Source organism: Plasmodium cynomolgi, chromosome 14 (assembly GCF_000321355.1).
Source record: "Plasmodium cynomolgi strain B DNA, chromosome 14, whole genome shotgun sequence".
NCBI classification, from domain to species: domain Eukaryota; phylum Apicomplexa; class Aconoidasida; order Haemosporida; family Plasmodiidae; genus Plasmodium; species Plasmodium cynomolgi.
The window spans coordinates 589,904-608,641 of record NC_020407.1 but is presented as its reverse complement, the minus strand read 5'-3'; the positions used below and the strand labels follow the sequence as shown (position 1 = coordinate 608,641).

Below are 18,738 nucleotides of genomic sequence, written 5' to 3'. Positions count from 1 at the left end.
ACTTACTTTGAAATGGTGAGCCCGGCAAAAAGGCATAGCGAGCGTCATAACGAGGGTCATAGCGAGCGTCATATCGAGCGCGACGATATCGCCCATTTAGAAAACCTCCAAATCTATCACGCCTTTTCATTTTACCCTCTTTTTCGCGCAAAAGCAAGATGAAGGAACATTCGCACATCATCGGGTTAGGCGACTTTTTCACAGATGCAAAAAAATGTTGGGTTCTTTTGGCTAGCAAATCCCCAAGGAGGATAGAGTTAATGAAATTAATGGGGGTATCAAATTTATACAATTGTGAATCAGGATTTGAGGAAAATTTAGATAAAAAACAGTTTGCTTCTGCTGAGCATTATGTTAAAGAAAATGCGTTCCAAAAAGGGTTAAATGTAGCAAACCATGTCTGGTTTGGGGATCAACCAAATACTCACAGCGAGAAAAACCCTAAACAAGAGGAAAAAAAAAACACACAACAAGGGAGTAATAATACTCATTTGTCAAGGGGACAACCTGATAATAACGAACAGAATAGTACAAATGAAACAAAAAAGCATCAACTCAAAGATTTGTATAGCACCTATGACCCCATGCCAAGTATTATAATTTCATGCGACACCATCGTTACGCTGAAAGACGAAATAATAGAAAAACCTCTCAACAAGGAACACGCCCTTGAAATTTTAAAAAAGTTATCATCTAATATCCATTGCGTTTATACAGCTGTCTGTGTATTTTTACACAAAACAAAAATTCCCATCACCTTTATCGAAAAAACAGAAGTACATTTTGACAATTTACTTGAGCGAGACATTTTGGAATATTTAAATTCGAGTGAACCGTATGATAAAGCTGGCGCTTACTCTATCCAAGGAGTCGGTTGTCAGTTTATAAAAAAAATTAATGGGTGTTATTACAACGTCATGGGGTTACCAATTAATAAACTCTCCAAAACGTTGACGCAGTTATGTGTGGAGGGGAAAATATCAGTTTGAAAGGCACGAAGAACGCCAGTCAATGCAAGCAATGGGACTCCCAAGTGTGTGCTCTTCGGAGCACACCCAACAAACGTACACATAAACGTACACATAAACGTGCACATAAACGTACATGTGGAAATAAGTATAATCACACGTACAAGCGAGCGTCCCCCTGCATACTTCTAACGCAGTTGTGTAGATCACCTTTTCCCATTTGTGTCCCACACCACGTAGCTCTCTACGATCAATGTGTGTTCCAATCGCGGAAAGACAAAAACACCAAACTGTTCTTTTTTAACCAAATGTGCAAAATGGAGGGAAAAAAAAAAAAAAAAATTAAAAAAATCTTATAAAAGGAGACCTTCCCAGTGTGTGGATTTATCAACGTATGGAAAATCGAAAGGAAGCAAACTTCATTAAAAAAATATACCACAGAATGTATTCCTTTTTAGCTAGCGCCAATGAGGATAACACCATTTTTAGGCAACACATACCACACGCACTGCTTTGCAGACGCGCACAAATGAGAAAAAAAAAAAAAATTAACCAAATTTCCATATATAAATAGGAGGAATACAAGAGAAAAATGCACAAAAATTAAGATTTATCTTGTTTTGTGCAGCTAAGGGGAAAACATAAACATTTGTGTATGGGGAAGAAAAATCGTATCAACATGCGGCCAAAACGTTGCTCTTTTTTCTGGCGTTAAGGTATTCCCTTTATCTACAAAATTGTGTTTTTTTATTTTATTATATTTTATTTATTTTATTTTATTTTATTTTTTTCATTCTGTGCGTATGCCACTATTTGTCCTGGCAGCGCGGAAAGACCTTGCGCGGGAATGTATGTACTTCTCCTGTTGTCAAAATAGAAGCACGCAACAAACGTGTACACATATGTACATATATATATGTATATATATATATATATACATATACATATATATGTATATACATATGCTACATGTACGTGCGGTGGAATGCATGCCGAAAGCTACCTTGGGCGGCGTTCTTCCCACTTTGCTGCTCTACTGTGAATGAGAAAAGACACAAAACATATTCCACACAGCTCTTGCGAGCAGTTTGTTCACTTTTTTATGTGTATATGCATTCTCCCAGGGAGCCTTCTGCCTTTTTATGCTATAACCGGCACAACTGTTGCGCTCACAATTCAGCGTTACTGCCGCGAGGAAAAGGGAGTAAACACGTGAACGGACTGATAAATGGGTTAGCGAACAAACCCAAGAATTGAAAAACGTTTTGTCAACGGTAGGAAAAGAGCGGGAAGAAGGCGTTAACCATTTGTCGTCTTCTTCGTGCCATTCCGACATCCAACTTTTTACAAAGCGCGTGTAGGTACAGCGCAATTGCACAGGGCTATTTTGTTTCGCTCCGTTCCGCATAGTTCCTTTTTCATATATTTTAAATGTCCCTTATATGACCTCGCGAAAGTGAATTGAGATGAGAGGCAAGTCTCCACACTGGCAGGAGTGTGAGCATGTGAAAGGTGAAACGAACGAGAGTGACATGCGTCTGCAATTTATGCACTTGTAGGGTAAACATATAATCTAAGGAGAGAAAAAAAAAAAAAAAAAAAACAAGATTGATAAATCGACCGAGCGGGGGCACCAAAATGGGCATGATGAAAAGCACGTTTTCCTTATTCAACAAGAAAAAGAGGCAGCGGTCGAGGGGAAACAAGCGCTCGGGACACCATTCCAATAGCCCCTTCAAGGCCCTGGAGGATTACTTAGAAGACGACACACAATTTGGCACGAGTGGTGGCGCAGTGGGTGGTGCATCTGGTGGCGCGTCTGGTGGTCCAGGGGGGGACTCAAAAGGTGCCCTAAAAAATGGCGCGAATTGGGGCTCCAAATACGCCGCGCTCAAAGGGAAGCTGCTGAATGGGAAGCGGTTGAATGGAAAAGTAGCTAGTGCGAAACAAACTAGCACAAAGTCGAAGAGCAGAGAGCAGCTAGGCAAGAAGGAGAACAAAAAAAAGGGAAACTTAAAGCGAATAATACGCAACACCATCTGTCTATTAAAGTCACAACATTTAAGGAGCTTAATATTTAAAGAAAAAAAAGTAACGGAACCGGAAAAAATATTAAACATTAAGTTCGTCCTAAATGATGAGCCAACCGATAGTCTCCCCCAGAGTGTTGTAACTCATAACGAGGACATCGAAGTGAGAACATTTGCAGAGAGTGAAAAACAGATTATCTCTGAGAATGCCAAAATAATTCCAGTGCAGAAATCTGCCCAAACTGTAATCGATAAGCCCGTAAGTAAAAATATTGAATTGAAGGAAGAGACCTCCGAGGATTACTCGCAAACTATTGAATCGTCCCTGCCATGCAGTGAGCAATTCGAAAAGTGCTACGAGGTGGAAATAAATAAAACCCAAGTTCCTCTACTACAGGAATTATTTGGGAAAATGAGAAAAGGGAGTGACTCCACGGAGAGGGATGGAGAGGCGTCGGTCGGCAAGGGGAACAAACGCGTCGACAGGTGCAACATGTTGGAGGATAGCACCCACAGTAGTAGCGGTGGAAGTGATGGAAGTGATGGGAGCGGTGGTAGCGGTGGAAGCGGCGGAAGCGGTGGTAGAGGCCAAAATGCTGAAAGCGGCGAAAGTGATGAAAGCGGCGAAAGTGATGAAAGCGGCGAAAGTGATGAATGCAGGGAAAGGGGTGAAAACTGCAAAATCCGTGGTAGGCGTGACCCCCTAGGACACAAAGCCAACATCTTTAATAACCTACTACAAAGTGTGAAGCCTTGTAGAAGCTACAACATGGATGTGAGCCACCCATTGTACAACTGCTTGTGTAAAAATGAAGACTCCTTCTTAAGTTCAAACTGGCACGATCGAATCAATTACGCATTCCGAAACATATGGGCCTTAAAGGAGTATATGCACGATGACAAAAGTGAAGGCGAAAGAGAAAAGGAGTTTTATAACGAGCTAGAGTTATTTCATATGTCCAGCAAAATAGGGGCCTGTGGATTAATATACTCTCTATTTTTTCGAAAGCAAGAATCGGAGAATAACCCAATAAGTTATTTTAAAAAATGTTTTGTCCAAGTGTCAAAGGAGAGATATCCTCACATTTACAAAATATACAAACCCAAATTTGATGATGATTTAGTTTTCCTATTTGACAGTCTCGTCTTTACGGTAATTTTGGGCAGCAAAAGGAATGGCATAAATTATAACATGGCTAGAAAAATATACAGTAATGATATTAAGGGTAAGAATGTGCTATGTGATTGTATATTTAGTCTGAAAAACGGTTCGAAGTTTTCCTTGCCTGTGGCTAGCCAAATTGACTTCATGGGGATGCGCGTCATTTCGGAACCGCTAATGCCTTTAAGTGAGGCCTACCCCCCTGTAGATGTGATTAAGGACATATTTAGAGGGGTAACATTTAGCAATTACATGACTGATGGTGATGACAGCGAGGGTAGCAAGGAGGGTAGCAACGGGGGTAGCAACGGGGGTAGCAACGGGGGTAGCAACGGGGGTAGCAACGGGGGTGCCAATAGGAATGGCCACCTCCTCAGTGGTAAGCAGACAATGAAGAAAACGCCCAAAAATAAACGTAAAAATTTACCAAACGAGAAAAAACTCCTAAAGAAGAAAAAGGAAAAGGTGTTCTATGAAAGGCTGCTGTTGGAGATGGAAAACTATGACCACGAGTTGTACCAACAGATAAAGCAAATGAGCGATTCTATGAATTACCACTGCTGTATTTTCCCCTTTGGACTCTCCAACTACTACGAATGTAAAATATTTAAAAAGAGAAACAACGTAAAAATTTTCAAATCGCTAATTGACAATCTGTTCATTGTAAGGGGGGCAGAAGAAGTACTCCCCCCATATGTTGGAAACTCAGCTGGAGAAAATTTCACCAAAAGGATAAGATATGAATTCATAAAAAATTATTATGAGCACTCATTAAGTAATACCACCTTAGCTATTGACATTAAGAATTATAAATTTAAAAAGTATAAAAATAATATCGACCTTTTGAAGGATGCTAGTAGGGAATGCCTCCACAACATTGACAATTATATTTTCCCCAAAGTTGTAAATATCGTCTCAAATTTTAGCGACAGTTTTGACATCACTCACGTTTATCACTCCCACGGGGTTAACATGCATCACCTGGGATACCTACTACGCACTGATAGGGACACACACACCCCGCAGTTCCTGTCAGAGGTTATCTGTAGAGAAATTATTTGCCGCACGCTCAAGTCCATATATTATGAGCACATACATTCGTTTCTGTTAGGAGCACTGGGAAGAGACAAAAAAGGGGGTAGCAGTGGAAACTGTAAAAGGGGGAATCAACACTGTTCTGATAATGCCTACTCTGTGTCCCCTTTCATTAATGAGGAGAATGCCCAGTATTATGACCGCGTCAGTGGTAGCAGCAGGGAGAGGACAAACGATCAGTACAGGGAGAGGACAAACGACCAGTGCAGGGAGAGGACAAACGACCAGTGCAGGGAGAGGACACCCGAAGGATGCAACAAATTTATCTGCTTCTGCGAAAAGTGTTTCACGGAGTGGAATTATTTTCCCGAGTTTGTTCCACATAAATTTCTAATTCGGTTGGCAAACTTAACCCTAAATGTTAGGACAGTAGATTCATTGCAGTTCTGGCACCAGGTGTTAATTCCAGAGTGCATGAGGAAATTTAAAATCAACCTAAACGACCATATTAACATTAAGGAGGTCGAAGTTTATGGACTCCTCCTCTGCATTGAGTACCATTTGGGCGTCTACTTTAACAAGGAATGTAAGAGGAATTATAAAGTCAGGCTGCCTCTAACCTTGGAGGATATGTCTTCCTTTGACTCCAAGGAGAGCGTTCTGTTTCCGAATGTTGCCCATCTGAGGGGGGTCTGCGAGTGGGGGGGAGGATCGGAGATCGGGGAAGAGATTGGAGAGGGGAGCGAAGCGGCGAGTGAAACCTCGAGCGACCACTGTGATGACGAACCAAACGCTGCAAATCCCTATGGGTATATGCGCGAAACCGACAGAAGTGACCCCCGTGCGAGGAGGCGGGGGCAGGCTTACAAGTCCCCCTACAGGAGTGTCACCGAGGTCTCACAAAACAACGAACACAGGAGTAACAACAGTTCAGGTCGTAGTGGAAGTAGAGGCTGGAAAAGCAGACCTACGTGGGAGAAAAGAGCAATCACAAACAATTACGATGATAGTTCTGCCCCCTCCTCCACAAATGGTAGTAGCCAAGTTAACCCCCCAAACGTGTACTCCTTGGTTGACAAAATACGCCAAAAAAAATTGTTATCCTTGCGGAGAAGTAACCGTGCGGGAGAAAGACATAAAAGGGAGCTTACACCTAGCGCCAGCGTGGATAGTCACATAAGGGAGGACCTCCCCACTAGAGTGAAGCAGTGCAGTAATTTCCAAAGGAGTAGCTTCGCTCTGTTTTATCCCAAGACAAAGGGATGCTTTCCGAAGTATGCCACGTGGAGTTTCATAACAGTGGAAAAGCTAATATCATCAAATATCATGATGCAAGAAAAATTTAAAGTAAAAAAGATGCTAAAGGAAAACATTGTCAATATAATACACCCCAAAAATAGCGACTTTTTACAGATGAGCAATATATGCACAGTCGGATCATGCAACAAAATCAAGAGCTTTGTCCATGAGTATAATGTTCCTTGCCACCCCTACTGCATGTTGAATGAAAAAATGAAGTGTATGAATTATGTTAGGGCTAAGAAGTGTATTTATCTCCTGCTAAATGTTAGTGTGAATAAAAACATTTTTGAGTTATCCAAACTGTTTTTGTTTCTGGCCTATTTGCATTTCGAGCATGGCTATGTGAAGAAGTGCTTAGACGTTTGCTACTACATTTATGGGGTCATTCCGAATATAGGGACCATAAGGAGGGACATACTCGTCCTAATCCTTCAGTGCAAAGTGAAGGAGGGGAATATAGACGATGCGCTGATAATTTACAAGCTCATCGTCATTTTTAATAAATTTTATGAGGGGCATGGGAACAGCGTCCACACGCTTATTTGCAACGTGCTAATGGCTAGCTACTACTATGATAGGGCAAACGAGCGCAGTGGGGGAAGCAGCAGTGGGGGAAGCAGCAGTGGGAGAAGCAGCAGTGGGAGGGGCACCAGTGGGAGGGGCATCTGTGACAAAGGCTGGGAGGATTACCTCGGTAACATCTGCATTGCAGAGTGCAGAAATCACAATCCAGGTGATTATCGAACGGGTGAAGCTACCACAAATAAAGAGTGCGCAAAGAAGAAGTTGTTGCTAGACCAAGTGGACCATTTCGAGTTAAAGAAAAAGTATTTACTAAAAGCCTTGCACTACTCGGAAGAAAGCTATAGAGTCATTTCGACGACGCTATGTGATATCTCTACGCATTACGTGTGCATATTTGCACTGATACTACAAGGGAATATTTTAATGGGGCTACACAAATTCCAAAGCGCGATAAAGTACTACACGATATCGCTGCAGAATTGTGAAAGAGCCAAACTGCCCAACTTTGTTACATTACAAAATAAATGTCTACTAGCGGACTCGTTAAAAAATAACGGCAATTATGATAAAGCCATCGAAATATCAGAAGAGTGCCTAAAGACATTAAGCAGCTGCACGCAGTCGTCACGCAGTCTAACACTGTATGTAATTTTTCGGCTAGCTGAGATGAAGCAATACATAGGATGTAGAGATTTAATTTATCCAAATATCTTCCTAGACAACATTTCCAATGCTTACATTAAAAAAAAAATTACCACTTCAGATTTTCTGATTTTCGAAAAAAACTACTTAAATGAAAAAAATAAAAAGTATAGAAAGGAGGCAATTGATTTGTACATAAAATTATACGATAAGTTAAGGAGCCAGAAGAACTACAACCTCGTTTTTGCAAAAGACATTTTCGGGTGCTACTACACTAAGGATGATTTGTTATCCTACCAGGATGTAAAAACAGACATACACGAAGATGATATGGAAAGAATATTCCTAGTGATACGAGAGATCCTCAAAATAAAGGTAATTTCGTTAAGTATGAAGAAGCAGTTCATGTTGGCTTCTAAACTGTTAAGCATCGTGTTATCGAAGAATTCTTCCCCTTTTGTAAGAGAATTGACGCTGCTAAAAAGGGGGGCAAAAAAGGGGGCGTACGAAAAGAACCTACCATATGGTAAGTTCCACCCTGATGAGTGCAACTCCACGGGGGGACAGCCCAGCGTGACAAAAACGGAAGACCATTTGGGTAGCACGACGCACAACCGTAACAATGACCAAGTGTACATAACCGACCTGCTTAGTGATGTGCACACAAATGGCCAGCAAAAATATACCAGAAAAACTTTACATTTCCAACTTGGCGATTTCCATCAAGGTAAGCAAAGGAATTTTTTCCACAGAAGTTGTTACACACGCGAATATGATTACATATCTATCGAGAAGCTCCTCTTCGATGACACTTATTTTGTCATAGAAGACATATGCAAATGGTGCTATTCAAAATGTGACACGTATAATAGTAAGCAAAAGGTTGGGGTAGAAAGCAATTCGACTTACTTGCTAAACCCTAGCATATGGTTTGATTTACTTTTTTTTTCCGTCATGAAAGGCACTTGTAGTCATACCGAACTGCTCATCCTCATCGACTTGGTTAAATTTTTCCTAACGCCTTTACAAAAGCAGCTAATTTTATTTCGTGTCAAATCGTTAAGCAATATTAGCGGAAATGAGCAGTACTCCGAGTATATACAGCACTTGCTAAATAATGAGGGGAAGGAAATTTTGCGTATTATGAATATCCTGGATAGGGAAAAAAATTCAGGCAATTTGTGTGTAGGTGCACACCCCGAACTTTCCAATTTGCACAAAAAGGATGTGATAAAAAACCTTGACTATTTGTCTAACATAATTGTCACCAACCCCTGGCTCATGTCGCCTTCCAATACATTTGACAGCGCAAGGTAACAAGTGCCACCCGTGAGATTCAAATATCTCCATTTTTACCTTCCTCAACGGCAGGCTGTGCGCGGAGGAGAAATATTCACCTACACGGTTCGGAAAAAAAAAAAAAAAAAATTGTTCACATTTTTTTGCAAAAGGGCAGTGGCAATTGCGAGAAGGCGCCTTTTCAACGTTTCTGCCCGGGGTCCCGCATTTTTTTTTTTTGTCTGCCCCCGTGTGTTTGCACCTGCGCAGTTGCAGTTTTGTTTCTATTCACATTTCTTCCCATTCGCACGTGTGTGCTTTTTTTTATTTTTTTTTCCGTCCTCTTTCCCCCATAACGGAAAACGTTGACCAAGTTGTGCCATACACCCAAGAGACATAAATTGCGCTCTGCTCTTAAAAAGGGTGAAAATTTCCGAATGCAATTCTTTTACATTTGGGGGCATTTCCCCATGAGGGTTAAGCAGTGAGCCATATTCTGCTTTTTTAAGTTTCCCTTTTAAATTGTTCCTTACGCAAAGGTGCTGCATTTTTTTTTTTTATGCAAAAATATGCACACATAAAAGGGGAAAGAAGCTCGGCTAATTCTGCCTCGAAATGCGTTTCGCCTGCGCATTTTAAGATATTCTTTTTTGGCAATCAGTAGTGCGATTTTTTTGGACACATCGTATATTTACTAATTAGCTACCCCTTGGTATGCTCGCAAAGTTACTGGAGAAGTGGGGAACCCAGAAAGAGGCATAGGGCCCGACATTAGACGCCTGCCAGTGGCACGCAGAAAAATCGTAGCAAAAGTGGAGTTGCTTTTTTTTTCTTCTCTCCTCGTCATGATATGCGAGCTTCTTCTAAACGCCTCGAGATTGGCAAGCCGAGCAGCAGCTGCCAGAATATAAGACGTTGCCACAATTTGATGACGGAAGATAGGCACTTTTCCCCATCGAGAAACAGTTGGAATAAAAAAAAAAAAAAAAAAAAAAAAAAAGCCAAGGAATTGTCCCAATGTGCCTGTGCACACATAGAGGTGCAGTTGATGCCACTGGATGAGTGCTAAATTGATTTATCCCTTTTTAGGAAGAATGCCATTCCTCGCGAGTGGACAGTACGCTTACACAGCATAGCGTTTTCCGCGGTGCTGCAAAAGTAGTGACTCTTTTCTTTCTTGAGGGAGCTCCCTCCTGTGAGGCGGCACCAGAGTAGTGTGCAAGTATTTACTAGTGTTCCTCTTCCCCCAAAGTAGATATTCCAACGGGGGGGGTATGTACGTCCAAAGATGATAAAATGGGACCAGCTGGAAAGGTACATGAAACAGTAGGCCAAAAAGCTGAAGGACAAAAAGCTGACAGGCCAAAAAGCTGATAGGCAACCAAACTGCGAGACAACCAAACTGCGAGACAGCCAAACTGAGAGACAACCAAACTGCGAGACAACCAAACTGAGAGGCAAATATCCCCGACGCGAGCTCCAAAATGGAAAGGAAGGGAAAAAAAATCTGCAACGAAGGAAACCTGAAATTTTTAAAAGTATACTCCAACGTCCTGTTTAAATACACGGAGGAAGAAAAGGACAACAAATCGAGAGAGGTGCTTCTACTGTCAGAAAAAATAGAAAGCCAAAAGAAATTAATAAAGATAAACATAGACATCATTTTAATTATCCTATTCTTTATCCTGGTTTATACATCCAACAATTTGGTAAAAATAAAAAATTTGGAAAATCACATTTATAACAACATAAACGAGTCGAAGACATACTCTGAAAATTTTTACAAATCCATAAGTGACGAGATAAAGAAAGTGGACAAGGATTTCTCGTACGAACCAAGAAAAAAAGACTACATAGTATTTAAAAATCTGCGATCCAAATTTGATCTCTCCTCATGGGTAAAAAATGCATTAACGGAAAGGGTATCTCTAGACAACTTCCTAAATAGTAATATTTTATTTGGAAAATGCTGGAGAATAACAATGAGTTTATACAAGAAGGATAATTCTATGATGGAAAATATTTATATGTACAGGAAATTATTTTCAGTTTACCCTGACAGTTCATTTTTGGAGGGGGTAGAAGATTCTCAAAATGTTAATTCTTCCTATTTTGACCCAAAGTGGAGCTATTTGCATGATAATTCGTATAAAAAAATTGGGAGGATTATATCAAGTAATATGTGAAAAAGATTTTAGTAAAATTGAAGAACGTCTCTCTCAGGGTACTTCCTATGCCACTGATTACCCTTATTTTATACCAGCTCTTATATTAACTAATTATAACATAGCCTCTGTTGCGATCGATTTTTTACTCTTCAATCCGTTACTCAATGTACTTTCCTACAACGCTTTAAAGTTTTCCTTTTTGCCAAATGCGAAAACGTACAAAGAGGTTGTAACGCACTCTGCTTCATATAATCGGTTTGATGTCAATTTTATTGTTGCCTTGTCTGTCTTTATGGTGATATTCATTTTGCATGTTTTTATCCAACTTCGGAAACTCAACATGGTTGGCTTCAGGCTGTACGTGAAGTCCTACTGCAATTCGTTTCTCCTTATTGGTAAGTGGATACATATTTTGTGTGCCCCTCCCTGGGGGGAGTGCCTTGCGTGCATGTGTGTGGGGGTACTGCATCGACTAGGCGTTCCATCCGTGTCGTCAATCTGGTGCTCTCCACTTGGAAATCTAGGGAGAATGTTTCCATTTTCCCCCCTTTACTCCCTTTTCTCAACTTTAGCAGTTGCCATTTATTTTCTCCTTCCCCCCTCAGCTTGTTTCACGGCGAACCTCTTAACCCTCTGTCTATTCCTCCTGTCCCAGACCCAGCTTCCCAAACTCCTCGTAGGGTATGAAAATGGCAAGTACAAAGTAGACTCCGTGCGCTACCAAAGCAGCGAAGATGGAATTATCAAACTCTTGCACGATATAAGCATAACCCTCTCACGCATAGAGTTAATTAAGAATATTTTCGTCTCGAACACTATCATAACTTTCGAGGTGTGCTTCTTCGTGTTCGTAAAGCGGTATGGCCTGTTGATAAAAAAATACAGGAATGTAGAGAATAACATAAGGACGGATTTTTTGCTTCCCTTTTTTATCATCCTGTGCATCATATTTGGATGCTTGGGAATTTTTTCCGTCTTCAGTTACACTCTCTTTCACATTGAAGAAAATGTCAGCTCCAGTATTGTCCAAACATTCATTTTCAATGTGTGTATTATATTTGCAAATTTTCAAGGCGTAAACATATCCTCTATCCTAAATGAAGAAAACATTTTGTCCTACTTGTATTCCATTCCTACTCACTTTTTTATCGTCACGTTGAGTTTCGCTTTTATCTTTTTTCTGGCCATTAAGTCCTTCATCAAAAGGGACAAAAAAGTGTATAACTCGTTTATGTATCAGTATGGCCATAAATTACAAAAGTGTAGAACTAGCGAAAAAGGGGACCCTCAAAGAAGAAGTGGTCATTTAGATGCTGCAGAAACGTATGGTATTTCCCTCAAAAAATATAATGCACAAAAGGAGCACTTAAATGGAGAAGCCCTAAATGACAACAGCACATTCGAAATAACCGCATATTCGGAGGTAGAAGATGAGTTGGAAGATGAGGGGGACCACAACGCAGAGGACACACGCGACTCAATTGAGCACTTAAGCGATGTTGTGAAAGGACGTGACAAACAAGATTTAAGCAGTGATGACAGCAGTACATACTCACTGCACGAGTCGAATGAATACGAAGTAGACCCAGGCAATTATGACACCAACAATGGGTTAAATTATAATGACGTGATGAACATAACGAAAGGGTTAAGTAAGGATAAAGAACAGAGCACCGAGAAGAGGAGCACAAAAAAAAAGGCCATTTTTACTATAGAAAAAATGCTAGACCTATTTCTAAACCTAAAAAACAGCACCGTGTTGCCCTTCTCTAATAGGGAAAAAAAACGTATTTCGAAGGAGTACACTACGAATAAAAAGAGGAGTGACGGTGTTGTGGTTTCCCTCTCTGTGTACACCTCCTTACTGATATTCATCATGCTGTTTCTTATTAATGACCACAAAAAGGGGAGAGAAACCGAAAAACTGTTGCATTATCAGATAGAAAATATCGGCTACCATCCATCTAATGCGCACTTCTCAAATATGACATTTCGTTATTTAAAAAAAATGTGAATGTAAATGTTAGGGAAACGTTTAACTTCCAAAAGGTAGAGAATAAGACAAACCTAATTCTGTGGTTAAAAACTTGTTTCGTTTCATTTCTGGACAACAGTTCACACGCCATGGAGGGAGGTGCCAATCATTACAGTAGTACCTTCCAATGGAAAGACCTATTTAGCGTGAAACATGAACGGGTAAGAATAAGCATTATTTCAAGAGAGACAATACAATCATCCAGCAGTAGTCTCATATGCAACTATAAGAGACAAAACTGCTATATGGACATACGGAACGAATCACAAGATTTGCAAAGAGGGGTAAACGAAATAGCATTACTAATTAATGATGCAACTGAGAAAATGGAAATATCTTTTATTTTGTTTGACAAGAATGACTACCATAACGTTTTGGTGAATTTACTTTTTGTTTTCAATCCTAGTGGGTATATATCCAAAAAAATATATTTTGATCACTTATTTTTTAATTCCTTCAACATTTTTCATTTCAGAGGGGTAATAATTAATATCCTCTTCCTGACCATTCTGATTTGCTCCTTTATAAGCATGTACTTGTATCTGTTCACGAATTTTTCCTACTTTTACAACGCATGTGCTGCGGTCGTTGTGCGGCATGACAGGGCTGATGCGCAGGGGGGGGAATGTCAGGGGGGCCAGTTTAATGCTCATCCAAGTGAACATTTAGGGACTGCTGATAATGCAAATGATTACACCTATGGGAGTTACTCGCCTTGGGGATACAACGTCGGCGGTTATGCGGGGGCGCACAACTGGAACGCATATGCGAATTACCCTGCTGTGGGGGAAGCGAATTGGGGGGCATACGGAAATAACCCTGCTGTGGGGGAAGCGAATTGGGGGGCATACGGGAATAACCCTGCTGTGGGGGAAGCGAATTGGGGGGCATACGGGAATAACCCAGCTGTGGGGGAAGCGAATTACGGATACTACGATACGGTTAACATGCCGGAGGGCGCGCATAACTACGGTTTGGGCCAAGGCAACGTGAACACCCCCTCGAATGGGAAGACCAGAAAGACACATAAAATCGGCGCATTTCTCAAATTCAAAGTTTATCTGACATACCTCTTCGAATCGGATGTTTTAAATTTACTAATTCTGCTATCATCCTTTTCCATAGTCGCGCTGTGGCTTACTGTGTGTATATACATAAACAAGATAGAATATAATGCAAAAAACTCGGGGAACTATTTTAGTGTATACATAAAATTGTTTTCCTTTTTCTCCAAATTTGTGAATATCTTTTACTTGTTCCTTTTTTTAGTCATAATAAATATGTTCATTTTTTCGTCAAATTATGTCAAGCGTGAGAAGTTGTACGAAGCCTTATATATTAACAGAAGGCAGATTTTGAAGTGCGGTTTTATGCTGCTACTTGTGTACCTGAATTTTTTTCTTTTTCACTATTTTTTTTATGGGATAGACGGTTTCAACGACTTGTCAACGAGTCAGCAGCCCATATACTCCATTTTAATTCTGTTGGGTCTCGTTAACATTGATGTTTATCTGAAATGCAAAGTTTTCTATTTTTTATTTTTCGTGTTGCCTCATTTGGTGTTTATACGCTTTCTTTTAATGTATTCCTTTTTGGCTCCCGTTATGGCTAGCTATTTAATTTTACTAAAAAAAGGGAAAAAAAAAAAAAAAAAAAAAAGCTAGCCAGAAAAGCGAAGATTATTCCTCTTTTACGTTAACTCATCTGAGCAACGAGCAGTGGAAGTACTTAAATGAAGACATAAAAGAATTTGCGGAAAACGAAACTAATAGCATACTGCATTATTTTGAAAATGTTATAGACCAGATAAGGAGTAAGGAAGACATATCCAAAACGCTGCAAAACGAGTGTAATGGTTTAAAGGAACGGGTGCACGAGCTGCAGCTGGATTTGCGCAAAATAGAGTTGCAGTGGAAGTTCCGCAGTAAGCTTTTGAGTTCATCAAAGACCTACCTGGACAAAATAAACAACCAAATAAGTATGTGCGAAGAAATGATTGTGGAGGATAAGAACAGGCTGTCTTCGCTCAAGCAGTACGCGCAGCAGGTGAAGTTGGACGAATAGCCGCGGAAGTGAAACAGGGTTCGCTATTAATGGCAAATTCGCCATTAGTAGTGGCGATCTCCACAGTGAGCACTTCCCCAAGGCGAATCCCTTTAATGGTTCATTTTAATGATCGACGTGGAGGAAAACTTACACGGGGCGCGAATTTGCGCACAGGTGAACGGTATAATGGTGTTCACGGGCGTTAGGCCAGCCGCGTTGCCTTTAATTTTATGTGTGTGTAATAAAGAGCCAGTGGAGGGCCGCAAGGCAACCCAGCTGGAGTAAAAAGGCGTAGTGCACAAACGAAACTCAAAGGGGTACACAAATGAAACTCAAGGGAATGCTCAAACGATTACCTAAATGGTTGTCCAAGTGAAACCAAAGCAAACTTTCTCGTTAAGCTGAATAAATAGAGAGCAGGATTCACAGAAGGCGATCATGCGACAGAACTGTAGAATGGAGGTTAGTGCATCGTTCGAAGCGTGACACTTTTGGAGTTTTTCTCAAGACCGTGCCGCATGCGCAAGGGATGCGTAATTATATATGATGTTTGATCTTCCCTATTTTTCGCGACACGTCTGCCCAATTATGCATGCACTTGGGTATATGAATATTCGCAATATATCTCTTCACGTATATGTACAGTGGTGCAGGTATTTTTTGTTATTTGTGCGTGACCCCACAATTCGTGCGAATGCATTTTTTCGTGCCCCACCTTTTTGAAACGGCTCATCGGTATGAGCGACCGTTTGGAACCGCAGCGCGCCCAAGGACGCAATCTGCAAAGGTACATGTACTACACATATGTATATCTCATTTCTCACGTACATGTGAGCGTATTGTACGTTGTTTTAGCAAAGTTCGAGTGTAGAAGTCGGAATAGCGGCGTGCGCGTGGTAATTACGGGAAAGAAGAGTAAGTTCAGTTGCAATTACTTCGCTCCCCTCGGTTAGCTAACCATTTTTGCAGTGGCAGCAGGTAAGTGAAGTGCGAAATGGATGCGTACGAACGTATAATGTGCGTATTCGTATACATGTACATGTGAGTGAATGCCCAGCTGCCGCCATGTAACCATCCCTAACAAACATGAATTTTTATGGAAAATTACCTAACTGCATTTTTTTTGTTGTTAAAAAGCGTTTTATCCAATTCGAACCGTGTTAGAAAGAGCCCCCCCGGGAGGTACCTACTTTTTTTCGTTTGCTTCAACATTTTAGTTGCAACAAAATGGATAACTGGGGGGAAGCGCCACTCTAATTGGAACTTCATCAGAAGGGCAACAGCCCCAATGAGAACAAAATTTGTGCTAAAGAGTGGCAGCAAAAGGAGGGCTGACAATATATCGTCGGTAAAAAAACAGCATGCAAAGAACAGTGACAAAAGAAAGAACATTGTGTTAATCCAGAGGGGAGTCAACAGAGACGAAAACAGAATAAGCTATACAAAAAATAATTTACAAAGTAATAGCAGCGTCCAGGAAATAAAACACCTGAGTAACCTCCAAAAGAATGTGATCTATCTGCTAGAAAGGAACAATAACATACTAGTACATGCCAAAACGTCCAGCGGAAAGACAACCATCTGCCTACTTTATCTCATTTTGAAGTTTTATTATAACTGTGAATTTGTGTTCGAGGAAGATATGGAAAGGGAAAAGTACATGAGCAGTGATGAATACCTAAATAGCTACAAGAAAATGCTTCTTCTAAATCAAAAGAGGAACAAGGTGCACAGGAATAAACTCAAATACACCCCCTTTAGTGAAAAGTATACTCAAATTTGTGACATTCGGCAGGACACAGATTTGTTGATGGAGGAAAGGGCCAGAAATGTCTTAAAAAAAGGGGAAAAAATTCTTATCTTGTGCCCGTCTAAGGAACTTTGTGTTCAAATTTCTCAGAATATACTATCTCTGATGAGTGGCAAGGACGACGGGGCAATTCGCCTCTTCATCGATAAGGATGGAATAGAGGATGATAATCGGTCGAAGTGTATTACAGCTCCGAGCTTATCAAACGATGTAGGAATAAAAGAAAATGATGAAGAAGCGGAAGGAATAAGTGCAGACATAGGGGAAGTCCCCACATTACCCAAACGTGGCAGCACGAAGGACTCATCCAAAAGAGCTACTAATTTAAGGGACCACCTTTTCCTCATAGGAACGCCTATTTGTTTTAAAAACTTCCTTTTAAGCTTATCAAAGGAGAACTTGAAAGCCTTTTTGCAAAGCATAAAGTATGTATTCTTCGACGAAATAGATAGGATGTTTCCTGCCTTAAAAACGAGAAAATCACGTGGAACGAAAAACAGTACAAAGAAAAAAACGGCCTATTTTATCCTAGAAACGATTATGTATATGAATAAGAAGAACCTCGTTTTTGTTGGCTGTTCTAGTACCCTAAATAGGGAACTGCACAGGAGAATATTCAAGCTTTTGAGTTTGAACAGAAATAACGCCAAGAAGAAAATTTACCTACTGCGGGAAAGTAACAGCGCTTCGAATGAAGGTACTCGTGGTGGAGTTGGCAACCCTGTGGATGCGATACATCCGGATAGTCCTTACTGGGGGGACTCCTTTGATAAGCCTCCAACAAGTGATCCAAACCAAGCGCGAGGGGATCCCCCTAGGGCTGAAAAAAAAGTGACCACTTCTTACCAAGAAAAGGAAGACACCCATGTTGATGATTACGCCGATGAGGATGAACGGGCATGCTTATTCTCCCCGAATGGTGAGGATACTATCCCCCTGCAAAAGTACATAATCAAAGTGAGGGTCCCGAACAATATACACCACCTCTACAGCGTAGTGAAGGACCAGCTGTATAGGAGCAAAATGGAAGAGGCATACAAAATCGTAAAACATTTTAAAAATAGAAAAGTGCTAATTCTAGTAAAAAATGGATGCTCCCTACTAAACATAAAGAGGTACTTATCAGAAAGGAACATTTTTTCTGTGCTTCTACATGAAGAATTGCAAATATCGCTCACGGGAAATAACAACCACCTGGACAAAATGTGCCAACAGTATGCACATATAAAAGATTTAAAGGAAACAGTTCTACAAAATGAGGAAGAGACAGAGAAAAAATATATAAATAAGTACCCTGTTATTATAAGCTCCTTTGACAGCATTCGAGGTTTTCACATTAATAACTTAGAACTCGTTTTGTTGTGCAGTAGACCGAAAAATGTAAATGAGTATATCCACCTGAGCGGTAGGGTTGGAAGGAGGAACAACGTCGGTTATTCTATTCTGTTGGAAGACGAAAGGAATGTCAATATTGTAACAAATTGGTTGACAAACATACAGGTACGTTTTTTCAAATTGGCACTAGATGGGGATACCTCCACAGACGCGGCGAGCACTGATCACTCGGAACAAGCTGAGAAGAGTGAGCAAAATGGGCCAATGCCAGACCCAGATCGCGAAAAAGACAATTTAAACTACATCACATCGTGCATAATGGATGAGCTGAATGAGGACATTCCGTGAAGGATATCGATTTCAAAAAGGGGGAAATGCATGTCTATTTTTTTTTTTTTTTTT

The 18,738-nt window shown here is 40.6% G+C and overlaps 4 protein-coding genes across 4 annotated transcripts; all 4 read left to right on the top strand.

The window, feature by feature from the left end:
- Nucleotides 1-154: 154 nt before the first annotated feature.
- PCYB_142310 (septum formation protein Maf domain containing protein) lies at nucleotides 155-988 on the top strand (the record flags this gene model as incomplete). The annotated part of the gene is made up of 1 exon (XM_004224702.1): nucleotides 155-988. A coding segment is annotated over exon 1 (828 nt), but the record flags the coding sequence as incomplete, so codon positions are not given.
- A 1,618-nt stretch (nucleotides 989-2,606) lies between these two features.
- On the top strand, nucleotides 2,607-8,981 carry PCYB_142300 (hypothetical protein; the record flags this gene model as incomplete). The annotated part of the gene is made up of 2 exons (XM_004224701.1): nucleotides 2,607-4,224; nucleotides 4,369-8,981. 2 exons carry the CDS (start codon nucleotides 2,607-2,609, stop codon nucleotides 8,979-8,981), a joined length of 6,231 nt encoding a protein of 2,076 aa, XP_004224749.1.
- A 4,253-nt stretch (nucleotides 8,982-13,234) lies between these two features.
- PCYB_142290 (hypothetical protein) lies at nucleotides 13,235-15,209 on the top strand (the record flags this gene model as incomplete). Its single annotated transcript, XM_004224700.1, has 2 exons — nucleotides 13,235-14,727; nucleotides 14,855-15,209. 2 exons carry the CDS (start codon nucleotides 13,235-13,237, stop codon nucleotides 15,207-15,209), a joined length of 1,848 nt encoding a protein of 615 aa, XP_004224748.1.
- A 1,858-nt stretch (nucleotides 15,210-17,067) lies between these two features.
- Nucleotides 17,068-18,684, top strand: PCYB_142280 (DEAD box helicase; the record flags this gene model as incomplete). The annotated part of the gene is made up of 1 exon (XM_004224699.1): nucleotides 17,068-18,684. Exon 1 carries the CDS (start codon nucleotides 17,107-17,109, stop codon nucleotides 18,682-18,684), a length of 1,578 nt encoding a protein of 525 aa, XP_004224747.1. The 5' UTR covers nucleotides 17,068-17,106.
- Between the last annotated feature and the right edge of the window lie 54 nt (nucleotides 18,685-18,738).